The following is a 14,177-nucleotide window of genomic DNA, read 5'->3' as shown; positions in this document are numbered from 1 at the left end:
TTTTATGTTCCTAACAGTTATTTCTCCCTCCAAGCCAGAAGGTGAAAAAGATGAGCATCCTGCTGGAGAGTTGTTCCAGATTTGGTATTGCTACTGCTAGCACTTGGCTAATGTGTGTTTCCCCTTCAGAGTGTTGTTAGAGTGGAGAGGCGTTCATCTGACTTTCCTCTGCTCTTCTTACTTGGACGTGCCTGAAAACAAACTTCACCTGTTTCTTCACCATCGCTAACTTTCAGTTAGCATACAAGTTAATGAGTTTTCTAGTGACATTTTCATATCACATATTTCTTCGTCATTGTTTACACCCCCTGTGGTATTTCTTCAATGAATTCACTGCAAACATATGGACCCAAAATACCAACCTGATACAGGGTTATCCATTTTGCAGTATTTGTTGTTACTATTAGTAGCTTAGCAGATACCCCAAAGGTAGAAAGTGAATCAAATTAAACTTCTCCTTTATTTAAAAAATACTTTTTTTTAAATCTTGTGCATATTAGTGTTTTGCTTGCACATATGTATATGTACTACATGTATGCCTGGTACCTGTGTAGGCCAGAGAGGACATTGGTTTCTTTGAATTGAGAATTGCAGACACTTGTGAGCTACCATTATGGATACAGGGAGCCTGACCTGGGTCTTCTGCAGGAGCAGCAAGTGCTGTTAACCACGAGCAATCTCTCTGACCCCTACATGTCTTTCTTAAAAATAAAGAGCCATAAGCAAATAGGCATTTTCTGGATTTGATCATAATTTACATTATATATAGGTACCTATTATATGTATTTATTTCTACAAGCCTTGTAATTGTATGCTATACATGTTACATACACTTATTATTTTAAGTTACATATGTATGTATGTTACACAAACTGTTAGGATATTATGTGCAATAATTATTTAGAGACAACCTTATAATTATATTCTGAGTTTGGTTATGAGTTTTTGGTTGGTTGTTTTGTTTTTCGAGACAGAGTTTCTCTGTGTAGCCCTAGCTGTCCTAGAACTAGCATGGCCTCACAGAGATCTGCCTACCTTTGCCTTCCAATTGCTGGGATTAAAGGGGTGTGCCATCATCACCTGACTTGAGTTTGTTATTTCTTGATAATTTTGGTTAGTGTAACATTTTGTGGGGGGTTAAATTGAGCATATGAGATACTTTTTTATAAATATTTAGAATGAAAAATTAGCATGCATCATGCTTCAACATGGTTTCTGGAGGTGATGAGTTCTGTAGGTCACACCAAAATGGGAAGTAAATTTTATAAAAGGTAATGCCAAGTAATTTTTAAATTTTTTTCGTTTTTTTGAGATAGGGTTTCTCTGTGTAGCCCTGACTGTCCTGTAACTCACTTTATAAAATAGGCTGGCCTTGAACTCACAGAGATCCGCCTGCCTCTGCCTCTTGAGTCCTGGGACTAAAGGCATATACCACCAACTGCCTGGTTCATGACAAATGATTTTAATGAAAATCAATTATTATAACCCTTAATCTTAAAGTTCTGAGGGTAGATTAACACTACCTAAATTTCAAATTTCATTTCTGTCTTAAATCTCATTTTTTATTTGTTTTTTTTTTTTTTTTTTTTTTTGCAAAGAAAAGTCTTATCATGGCTCTAGTGATTAGCAAATGAATGAGCATAGGGATATATCATTACTCACATTTTTCTCTGACTTAAAGGTACCAGTCTCTAACTTCTCTTAAAAATGTGAATCTTGAGCTATGAGATGGCTAGGCATGTAAAGACACTTGCCATCAACCAGGCAGCCTGAGTTCAGTCACTGAGACCCACATGGTAAAGAAGGTAACTTATTTCTTCAGGTTGTCCTCTTCCACATGTGCAGTGTAGTGCACACACACACACACACACACACACATGCTCACAGATGTACACACACACACACACACACACACATGCTCACAGATGTGCACACACACACACACACATGCTCACAGATGTGCACATACATGCACACACACACACACACATGCTCACAGATGTGCACATACATGCACATACATGCACACACACACACACACACACATGCTCACAAATGTGCACACACACACACGGGTAAGTAAATAATAGATAAATGTAATTTTTAAATGTTTAAATGTGGATCTTTTTCATTTTTAGGAGAAGTATTACAAATGGAAGATGATCTGGTAATCTCATTTCAGTTAATGCTGTGTGTAGTTGACTATTTTATTAAGTTCTCGCCTCCTGCACTACTCAGAGAACCATACAGTAAGTATTGTAAACAATGTAATGTTCTTCTCCTTTAGCTTCAGCAGTTCATTATGGACTGTCTTGCAGGTCTAGTGTAGTCCTCAAATGGAATGGATAATAAAACATTAATCAGGAGTGGACTGTGTATTTGCTCTCAGCTTTGCTTGACTATAACAGTACCTGATGTGATCAATTTACTGAGATGTGATCAACTTGTTTTTAGCCCACAGTTTGGGAGCTTCCAGTCCACAGTCAATTGGCCCTTTGCTGTGGAGTCTGTAGTGGGGGAGCAGCACATCATGATAGACATCTGCAGTGGAGTAAAACTGTTCAACTTTTGTTGGAGTTGTGGAAGAGAGTAGGAAGAGGGTGGAGTCCTATTATTCTTCAAGAGATGCACTGTAGTCATCCTCCAGCTCCTTAGACTCTACTGATACCTGCAAGCTGGGGACCAAGAGTAACACATGGGTCTGGACATTTCCAGATTCAAATGACAGCAACCTTCAAGTAGTGTGGGTTATAGAAAAAAGATAAAACTTTGAACAAATAATTAAGAATGTAGTAGGAAGTGCTCTGGGTTAATCAAAACAAAGCAAATGTTTTGGGAGGTCCAGAGATATGAAAATTTTTTCAGGACCAGTGAGGTGTACAAGCCTAACAACCTGAGTCTGATGCCCAGAATTCATGGTGGAAGGAAAGAATTGATTTCTGAAAGTTTTTCTTTGACCTCCACAGGTGTGCCCTGGAACCCCAATGTTCATGCATATGCATGCACACATACACACACACAATAACAACAACAACAACAACAACAACAACAATAATAATAATACAATTAAAACAAGGGTTAGAAGGATGGCTTAATGGTTATGAGTGTATACTGTTCTTGCAAAGGACCTGAGTTCAGTTCCCAGAACCCATGTTGGCTGGTTCATAACCTCCTATAACTTTAGCCCCAGGAAGATCCAGTGCCTTCTGGACTTTCTGGGCACTACACTCATTTAAATATACCCCTCACATGAGACACATGGACACACATGCATAATTAAAAATAAAATAAGTTTTAAAAATTAAAAAGAAAAATTTTGTAGTAGCAGTGGAGGGCTAATAAATAGAATAGAAAAGAAGTAGTACTTGAAATGAAGAGTAGGTAAGGCTGGGGAAAGGTTTCCCTTGAAGATGTAGGGGATTGTAGTAATGTAGAGCAGAAGACAAGACAGATCTGATCCATAACTCTTGAGAAAGGGCTGGGGCATTCTGTAGTAGCCATTTAAGTTTTTAATTAATATTAGATATTATATGCTTCATAACTGACTTTTCTATATAAACCAATTGATACTGTTTCAGTGGGTAGTGAGAAGGATGGGAAAGTATTTAAATGGAAGTAACTATTGCTGATATAGACAGCATTAAGTGTAGCTTATGGGTGTGTTGTGGTGTTTGGTTGGTTGTTTTAGTCACTTTAAAAGTAAGACCTTGATGGGGCTGGAGAGGTGGCTCAGAGGTCTGCTCTTCCAGAGGTCCTGAGTTCAATTCCCAGCAACCACATAGTGGCTCACAACCATCTGTAGTGAGATCTGGCACCCTCTTCTGTATACATAATAAATAAATAAATCTTTAAAAAAAAATAAGACCTTGAAATCACTTTTGTACAGCAGGATTGTAAACGTAGCTGAGGACAGGCTGCTTCCCATCTCCTGAAATGATGAAAGTGCTAATAGAAGAACTAAAATAGATAACAGACCAAAATGTAAGTCTATGCGTGCCGTTGAAGAGGCTGAAGTAGGGAAGCCTACTTCATCTTGTGAACAATGGCTTCATGGGAAAAGGAAATCTGGAGGAGAATTTTGACAGTGTATTAAAGATTCGTTGGTAGAAGAGGCAGAAAACTTAAACTAGCATAAACTACATACAAAGCAGGAGAAAATTTAAAATATATAGCAAATAGTAAATAGAGCCCCCGAAGGCAGAGGCAGGTCAATCTGTTAGTTCTAGACAAGATGGACTACATAGCTTGTTTCAGGACAGCCAAGGAAGACTTTCGAGTGAGGTCCTGTCCCCCAAATAAGATAAATAAGTTGGTATATTGTGTTACTTTATTCAGATTGCTGTCTTTGTTCTTCTTTAGATAATTCAGATCTGGACTTTATTGTTTAAGTGCATTGTTAAAGAGAAACAAGCATGAGAAGTTGAACTGACTGAGTACAGTAAATTTTTAATTAGCTTTTGTGATAGGGATTTCAAATAGAGATGTAGCTTGTCTCTATGTACTTATGACCAACTTCAGAAGATAGTTTATGACATGTCTGTAGCCTCACATCCCATTGGTTCCTCCAGCTTGTATATGGTTTCATCTTGGTGTATGTATCTGTAAAAGATAAAAGACTTTTTAAAAAAGTACTATTATGGCATCTGAAAACTATTAGTTACTGTTTAATGCCACCAACACTTTATAAGTGTTCAGATTTCCAGTTAGCTCATAAATTCAATGAAAATGTCTTTTCTGTAGGCTGACTGAATCAGAATTTACATGAAATCTCTACTTTGTGATTGGTTGATAAACTTGTAATTTTTAAAATTTTTTATTTCATTTTATTTTTGAGATAAGCTCTCACTATGTAGCCCATGCTGTCCTGGAACTTGCTATGTTGCTATGCTGGCCTCAGAGTCACAGAGGTCTTCCTGCCTCTGTGATTGAAGGCATACACCACTCACTGTGCCTGCCTTGTTACACTTCTAAGACATGCTGCCCTGGCTTGTGGATGTAGTTCAATGGTAGAGCACAGAAGGTCCTGGTTTTGATGTGTAGCACCAGTGTTCCGCTTCTTTCTCCTCACTTCCTCATGCTTTATTTTTTAAATAATCAGAGTAGATGGTTTGTGCTTGTCATGTGCACATGTCTTTTGCCAGCATGTATGTTTATGTGTCTTTATGTGCTTGGTGCCTGTACAGGCCAGAAGAGGGCATCCTATCACCTGGAACTGGACAGATAGTTGTGAGCCACCATGTGGATACTGGGAATTGAACCTGAGTCCTTTGGAAAAGCAGCCAGTGTTCTAAATCACTGAGTCATCTCTCCAGACCCCTACATTACAGCTTTTAAATACATTATAATTTGCTAATACTTAAACATTTTGTACTGTGTTTATAAATAGAACTCATAAATATTTGCTTATTCACTTTAAGGATCTAAAATAGAGAAAAACCATTTATACTTCTTTAGTATGTTTGTAAGGTAGTAGGATTGTGTGTGGGCCTGGGTGTGAAAGCTAAAGGAAACTTGCAAGAGTCAGTTCTTCATTGAACTGTATGGATTCCAAGGATTGAACTAGGTTTAGGTTGTTGGCCTTGACAGCAAGCGCCTTTGTCCATTGAGACATCTCACCAGCCCAGGAAATAGTTTTGATCATGCATACTGAGTAGAATACACTTACAAGTAATTTATAAATTATCTGTTTACCAGGCTTTCTCTGGGTTTGTGGGATACAGCATTTTGGGGGTGGCATTTGGAGTAAAAGAAAAATGTAAGTTGCAAAACTAATAACAGCATATATATCACAGCAGGCATTCAGGACAGTTTGTGGCTCAGTGATAGAGAATTTGTATCGCATTCACTGAGACCCTGGATTTGATTGTCAGCACTATAAAACTAAAGGGGAGACCCAATAGGTATTAATTAATAAGTTTAAATTGTTAATTATATAGTGATCCACAATAAATGGAATAAAATTCTACAAGGATTATTTCTAATGTTGTCTTAATTATAATTAGAAAGTGTCATTTTATTTTATTTTACAATTTATTTAATTGTAAGTAATTGTTTTGAGATAGAGGTCTCATGTGACCTAGGCTGGCCTTGAACTCACTATGTAGACAAGGATGGTATTGAACTGTGACTCTTCCTCTGCCTCCTAACTGCTGGGATTACAGGTATGTACCAGCATTCCTGGTGTATGTGGTGATGGAAATTGAACCCAGGGTTTCAAACTTTTCTAGGCAAGTACTCTACCAACTCAACTACATACCCAGCCCAAATTCATTAATTTTTTCAGTATGGAATGGACAGTTGTTCTTATCTAATTTACCATTTTTACAGAAACAGCTGTAATACCCATTAATGGTTCACCTCGAACACCCAGAAGAGGTCAGAACAGGAGTGCCCGGATAGCAAAACAACTAGAAAATGATACAAGAATTATTGAAGTTCTCTGTAAAGAACATGAATGTAATATAGATGAGGTAATTTCTCTGACTCTTTCTTTAAAACAGTTGAAGTAGATATATATGCAAAGTCTGCCTGAAAATACATACTCTTTGTTGTGAGCATGCTTTTTTATTTTTTAATTAGGACCATTTCAACTTTATAGGAGCAAAATACTTGCAAAAAATTAGTTTTCATACTTTTTTACTTAGCTTTTAAAGAAAATATCCCCTTCTGGAATTACTGAATGTGTATCATGAAGACAATAGTTTTCAAATACATTTCTTCTTCTATTCCATTGAATTTACCAATATCCCTAGTGTTTAAAACACCCTGCCAAGAAACCTTAGTTTCACTTTAGTGTGAGTGACCCAACATTCAGTTTCTGTTTAGCCTTTTATGACTCTTTCCAAATACTATATCAGATGTTAATAACTGTTGTAGAGAACTTATGCACACATAGTAATTACTTATTTTCTTCCAAGAGTCTAAGACTTGGAATTGAAAGGATTCTTACAAATAATGCATCCCACTGCTTTATGGTAATGATTAAACATGTTTCCAGAGACTAGTTGCTCATCACCCACTGATCCTTTGCTAAAGTTTAGGACATCTGACACAGAGCTCTGTTTATTTTAAAGATTCTTTCTCTCATAGTTTATTTGTTGAAATTTTGTCTACAATTCATCTCACCAGATGTGTAAAGTGTTACATCTTTAAAATTCTAAGTATTAGAAACATTTCCAAGATAATCTAGGCCTTACAACGGTGGTTCTTACTAATGTAATGAATATGTATCTCTGTGTTTATATTAATTTTATATAGAAACCTAAATGGTTGCTTTTCACCTTTCTAGAATCACAAGTTACCACAAATAAATAAGTTGACAATTGTATCTGAAATAATGCTATCTCAATTCTGCTGGTTAGTCGTAAGGGAACAAATAGTAGTAAATGTGTTTTTCTAATTCCCTGTTTTTTTTTGTACCATAAGTAATTACATTTTACTTTGAGGATTAGGATAAATAAATTTTTCATCTTAAGGAATTTGTTCTTAGAATTTAGAATGTTTACATAGTTATGATTCAAGTATAGCTAGTAAAAACTTCAGTATTTTAATTGACAATTGATTAAATATAGTATTTATGGATATATAACTGTTGGTTAATTATACTAATTAACTAACTACTAAATATCCCAGTTAAGTGTGGACTAATTAGAAAACAAATGTTAGAAAACAAATTGGTTAGAAAGAAAAATCAGCAAGTGTAGACTAATGTTTGGAACAGAAAGTTAGTACAAGAAGAGCAGTAGTTAGAATCCTACAGTTCACTGCACTTGGAGCAGCCGGTGATCTGTTTCTAAGGGTCACTTTGAAAGGTTGGTTTCAGGGCTCCTTATGCCATAGATCCTATTTCATTAACAGTCTTCCATTTTAACTATTTTATGCTCAGAAGTATGCATTTAAAAGTAAATAATTGAAACAGTTATAAATCAATATCATTAGTTTGAATGTACTGTAAATGTCAGTTAATACTTTAGTGTGAACAGTTACCAAGACTAGACTTGGTTTTAAATTTTAGTATATCTTACTTATTATTGTAATCTTAGATTTATATATATGAATGCTATATTTTTCAGGTGAAAAATGTTTATTTCAAAAACTTTATCCCTTTTATGAATTCACTTGGAATTGTATCATCTAATGGACTTCCAGAGGTAATTTGAAATAAAGTTCAATTAAAATTAGTATGGTTTGTTTAAGACTTTGGGGAAGGGGGATTATTGTTTACATTTCCTAAGATAAATTTATTGTATGTCAGTTGTTTAATTCTCAAAGTAAACTTAGCTGAGTATAATTGTAAAGTTAGCATTTCTATGGTAACAGAGTTTTTTGTTTATTTGTTTTGTTTGGTTTTGGTTTTGGTTTTGGTTTTTGGAGACAGAGTTTCTCTGTGTAGCCCCAGCTGTCTTGGAACCCACTCTGTAGACCAGGTTGACCTCAAACTTATGAAATCTGCCTGCCTCTGCCTCTGGAGTGCTGGGATTAAAGGTGTGTACCACCACCGCCCAGCAAGGTTTTTTAAAAACATAGGTTCAAAAGTATAAGTAAACATAATTTTATCAGAAGGCATAGAATTAGAAAGCTAGGCTGCTGGTTCTTTTACTTGGATTGTTAGCTAGTTCTTAATTTAAGAGTTCACTTAGTATTTGTTATGTGTTCACTGTGTCAAGTGTTGTGCTAGATAATGTAGGTACAGAGATGAACTTTCAATCAGTATCCTTAAGATGCTAGTGGGAGAGGCAAACTAGGAAATAGAACACTGAGGGGAGAGCCAGGTCGGTGGTGCAGCCCTCCAGTTTAGTACCCAGAGCACTGGGGGATCTGGAGTTTAAGTTGGAGGCCAGCCTGCTGTTCTCATGCTCTCTCTTTGATTCAAAGAAATCAGTGAAACCAAGAGTTGACTCTTTGAAAAGATAAATGAAATGGAATAGACAAACCTTGAGCCAAATGAACCAGAAGAAAGACCCAGCTTAATAAAAGTAGAGATTGCAAAGGAAACATAACAGACATCAACACAAATCAGAGGATCATTAGAGCACCTTTGGAAACTAATATTCCAATAAATTGGAAAATCTAGAAGAAATGGATAAATTTCAAGACATACATGAGTTAGAAAATGAAACCAATGGGCTGGAGAGATGGCTCAGAGGTTAAGAGCACTGACTGCTCTTCCAGAGGTCCTAAGTTCAATTCCCAGAAACCACATGGTAGCTCACAACCATCTGTAATGAGATCTGGCACCCTTTTCTGTATACATAATAAATAAATAAATCTTAAAAAAAAAAAAGAAAGAAAAGAAAATGAAACCAAGAGTATATAAGCAGATGTCTTACCAACAGTGATACTGAAACAGTAATAAGTCTCTCCACTAGAAAAGCTCAGGTCTGGATGTATTCATTGCCCATTGCACCTATGCTCAGGGAAGGAAGGAATGTCACCAAGATACCAAAACAAAATGAGAATACATAGCTTCTTCAACAAGTGACCTGGAGCCGGCCGGTGGTGGCACACGCCTTTAATCCCAGCACTCGGGAAGCAGAGCCAGGCGGATCTCTGTGAGTTCGAGGCCAGCCTGGGCTACCAAATGAATTCCAGGAAAGGCACAAAGCTACACAGAGAAACCCTGTCTTGGGAAAAAAAAAAAAAACAAAAAACAACAAAACAAAACAAGTGACCTGGGAAAGCTACACGTAGAGTGAAGTTAGACTCCTGCTTCAAATCATATAAAAACAAATTAAACTGTATCAAGGTTTGTAATGTAAGATCAGAAACTGAGGCTTCTACAGAAAAACATAGGGGGAATACTTTAAGATAAAGGTATGATTTTTCTGGGAAAAAAGAAAGACTCCAGTAGCTCAGGAATTTAATGAGACTAAAAGGCTCTGTATAGCAAATGAAACTATTGAATGAAGAGACAGCCTATGGAATGAGAGGAAATCTTGGGAGCTATAAATCTTTATAAATCTAATATATAGATTCCTGATAGGAATATAACTAGTCTAGTCTTGATGGAACCAATAAGAAGGTCCTGAGAAAATTAAAAATGAAACTACTATACAACCCACCCGTATCACTTCTGGATGTGTGCCCCAAAGACTCTATGCCAACATACCATAAAGATCCTTGTACATCCATCCATGCTTGTTGCCACTCTATCCACAATAGCTAAGTTATAGAATCTTGGTCTAGATGTCTATCAACAGGCAAATGGATAAAGAAAATGTGATCTCTATACACAGTGAGTTTTTAGAAGCCTGTATTTATGCTCTTTGTAGGAAAGTGGGTATAACTTGAGATCATAATATTAAGTAAAATAATATAGACTCAGAAAGTGTAGATTATAATGTATTAGTGATTAATTGTGAGTTACCAGTAATGCATCAGTGTTTCATTAAGGAAAGAAATAAAAACACTTCTCCTTGGAGTTGCTTCACCAAGAGGGAGTCCAGATTTGAATTTTCTGCTTCATACTCACTGTATCTTCCAAACTTTTGTCTGTTGGATGCGTCTGAATCTATGCCTGCCTGAAGGCTGTCCAGTGAATCTGTCTGTCCCTGTATGTTTCTGTCTGTTTCTGTATCTGTGATTGTGTATGTCTCTTGTTTGAGCTGTGTGTGTCTGTGTGTGAGTGGTATCTGTCCCCAACAAAGGGCTTTACTCTGTTTATTGAACAGTGTAGAATGATCACATGGGGAAGGAATGGGATACTTGACAGACATCTTTAACAGTTTACAAGGGATTAAGTCACGGATTCCAGCTAATCACAACTGATCCAGATAAATACCATTGTTTATCAACCAATATTCATAAATGGTTGCTTTGAAATTTTGTTACAGATTTTAAGAAGTTGTTTTCAACTTCAGTATTTGCTGCTTTCAGTAAATGATACATATGAATTTTAGGTTAGAGGCATGGAAGTGTATGTAACTTAAAATTAGAACTGTGCATTAGCTTAGGTTGTAAAAGTTGCTTACATGGTAAATCCAAGGCAAGTAAGGTTGGTTATTATTTATAGTTTCTCTTAAAGGCAGGTTAAGCAAAAGTTGGAGTCCAGTAGGCTAATAATCTTAATTTGTAAGTGACCTGAAGTTGTATTATTAGCCTTGGCTATGAGGTCCAGCAGAAGTTTCATTCTCTTAGAATATAAGAGATTGCATTACCACATGGAAAAACAAAGAAGGATAGTATTGGCTCCTTTTTTTTTTTTTTTTGGTTTATTTGAGACACAGTTTCTCTGTGTAGCTCTGATGTCCTAGAAATTACTCCGTAGACCAGGCAGGCCTCAAACTCAGAGATCCACCTATCTCTACCTCCTGAGTGCTGTGATTAAAGGAGTGTGCCACCACTGCCCAGTTGTGTAGTTGCTTTTGTTTGTTTGTTTGTTTTTGTTTTAAACTCTTTATTCTTAGCTCTTTGGAGGCCCATCACCCAGCTCTCAGATAATCACATGGAGATTTATTCTTTCTTAGGAATGCCTGCCCTTAGCTTAGCTTATTTCTAGCCAGCTTTTCTTAGCTTAAACTATCCTGTCTACCTGTTGCCTCTGGGCTTTTATCTTTTTCTATTTCTGCATATCTTTTCTTTCCTCCTTATTCTGTGTTTAGCTGTGTGGCTGGCCTCTTGCCTCCTCCTTTCCTTGTCTCTCTCCCTCCTCTACTCTTTTTCTCCTATTTATTCTCTCTGCCTGGCAGTCCCAACTACTGTCTCTCCTCCCTTGCTATTGGCCATTCAGCTCTTTATTAGGCCAATTAGGTATTTTAGACAGGCAAGGCAACACAGCTTTACAGAGTCAAACAAATGTAACATAAAAGAGTACACTACATCTTTGCATCATTAAACAAATAAACCACAGCATAAACATGTTAAACATATAAATAAACACACCTTAAAATATTACTCCATAATACAGTTAAGACCTGGTCTTTTAGGAGTCTTATTCCTACCTTAGGCATTAGGAACCATGCAATTCTAAACTCTGAAGGGAGTTAACATTCAGGATAATCCCCCACCGTTTATAAAGGGTTAGTTTCAAGTGGATAACTTAAGAGAAACTTTACATTTTCAGTATTGCATATATAATTGTCAGTCAGATAGTTGTTAGTTTGTGTTTCTCCAAGGTAGGGCAGGAGTGGTCACTAATCTTATCTGTGCATTAATAACCATTCTGTCAAGCTTACTTATGTAGGGAAACATACAATTTGCATTTTTGCATTTCTTCTCCCATTCTTTTTATAATGCAGTTTTTGTTCCCTCAAGGTTAAACATTGACTTTGGAAGCCACAGAAAGGGATAGGGTGTGTGCTCTGTGGTAGAGTGCCTACCTAAGCATGTGAACTGTCCGGGGCTCTATCCATAGCACTCAGACAGTAACAAACCAGCCTAGGCAGAGAACCCTTCGGAGTTAAGGGCTTGATTTAGTGGTAGAATGTGTGTTGACTCTTGGTTCTTCCCTAACAACAGAAGGGGGAAAAGTCATAGCAGACTGTAGAACACTGGGTTTTAAATCATGATAATAAGACATCAGAACCAAGAAATTGTTTAGTTTCTAGTAATTGAAAAGGTACAATAGAAAGAAAATTGTAAAATTATGTTAATTAGGTGTTTTAATTACTTTCCTGCTGTCATGACAAAACACCTTGACCAAGGAAATTTATATAAGAAAATGTTTCATTTGGGGCTCACAGTTCCAGAGAGTTATAGTTCATTACCATCCTGGTGAAGAGCATGGCACCAGAGCAGTAGCTGGAAGCATATATCTGCATCCAAAAACAACAACAACAACAACAACGACAACAACAACAACAACAAAAACAAAACAAAACAAAACAAAACAAAAAACCAGGAAGCAGAAAGAGCTAACTGAGAGTTGGGTGGCTTTTAAAACCTCAAAGCTCACCCCAAGTGACACACCTACTCCAAAAAGGCTACACTTCCTAATCCTTCTCAAACAGTTTACCAACTGAAAGTCAAGTATTAAAGTATATGATCTTATGGAAGCCATTATCATTCAAACCATGACATTAGGATACCTAATTGGGCTAATTCTCTTGCCAAAGATAGTAAATTAAAAAGAGTGGAGTGTACCAAAGGGTTTTAAAAAATTGTTTAAAATTTATAATTTAGAGGATTTATTGGGTTTGGAGAAATGTTTTATTTTATATTGAGAAATAGTAGAAGACTGAAAGTGAAAGATACATGTCATGCTTGAAGACTCTTAGCAATTAACTAGTTATGAATAAGATTGGGATTTCCAAATTGAAAACACTGAAATGTGGTGGTGGTGTTTTTAAGCACTAATATGACCACAAGTGAAAAGTTCTACTTAGGACACAAAAAATACTTTAAAAGGTTATGTAAAAGTACCTTCATACTATTTATATAATCGTATGCCTCTATGACTTAAATGGATTTTTTTACTTAGACGCAATTCTTAAAATAACTCGTTTTATTTGCCAGTATTCTAAAATTAAAAAAAAAAATCTCTAAAGTGTTAAATGCTTTTGGTCCTAAACATGTTATATAGGAAATGTTCCACCTGTGATGGCTGTTTGTGTTGCCAGCACTGTTTTGTGGTATTTGATGACCCTTGTCTAGCTACATTAAATTCTAATAAGTGCAGTGTATACATAAAATAGTAAAAAATTATTGAAGTTTAGTATGTAATACTCCATAGTTCATTTTCAGATAGGTCTTATTTTGGATGTGGACTCAGTATGTGTTTTAAAATTAAATGTATATTTTTACAAAAGTTCCTTAGTGAAATCTACTTGTGTATCCTAAGGATAATTGCCAGTTTCTTTCTTTTGAGGTTGAAAGTCTTTCTAAACGCTATGAAGAACTGTATCTTAAAAACAAAGATTTAGATGCAAGACTATTTTTGGATCATGATAAAACACTTCAGACTGATCCTATAGACAGGTATTGCAATGACATTTTTATATATTGACATACTTTTATATAGATTGTCTGTAGATTAATAATCAGCTGTGTTACATAGATTTTTATTAATTTAGAGATCTTTTAACATCTTCTATAATAGATTATTCTCAAATGTCTTCATGTAGTGCAATGGTAGTATTCTAAGCATACAGTTTAGTAACAAATAGTTAGTATGACTTATAACTAACAATTTTCTGGGTCTTCTTTCTTTCTTTCTTTCTTTCTCTTTTCTTTTGGTTATC

The 14,177-nt window shown here is 35.9% G+C and overlaps 1 protein-coding gene across 2 annotated transcripts in view; it reads left to right on the top strand.

Moving 5' to 3' along the window:
• Rb1 (RB transcriptional corepressor 1) overlaps positions 1 to 14,177 on the top strand; it is a 137,931-nt gene that overhangs the window by 44,389 nt on the left and 79,365 nt on the right. For both annotated transcript variants that reach the window (XM_036199022.1, XM_036199021.1), the window contains exons 7-10: positions 2,139 to 2,249; positions 6,328 to 6,470; positions 8,073 to 8,150; positions 13,805 to 13,914. In XM_036199022.1, coding sequence (XP_036054915.1) covers positions 2,139 to 2,249; positions 6,328 to 6,470; positions 8,073 to 8,150; positions 13,805 to 13,914 — 442 coding nt within the window. The remainder of the gene's footprint in view (positions 1 to 2,138; positions 2,250 to 6,327; positions 6,471 to 8,072; positions 8,151 to 13,804; positions 13,915 to 14,177) is intronic.

Source organism: Onychomys torridus, chromosome 9 (assembly GCF_903995425.1).
Source record: "Onychomys torridus chromosome 9, mOncTor1.1, whole genome shotgun sequence".
Taxonomy (NCBI): domain Eukaryota; kingdom Metazoa; phylum Chordata; class Mammalia; order Rodentia; family Cricetidae; genus Onychomys; species Onychomys torridus.
The sequence above is the reverse complement of the archived record's forward strand: the minus strand, read 5'-3'. Positions and strand labels throughout refer to the sequence as shown.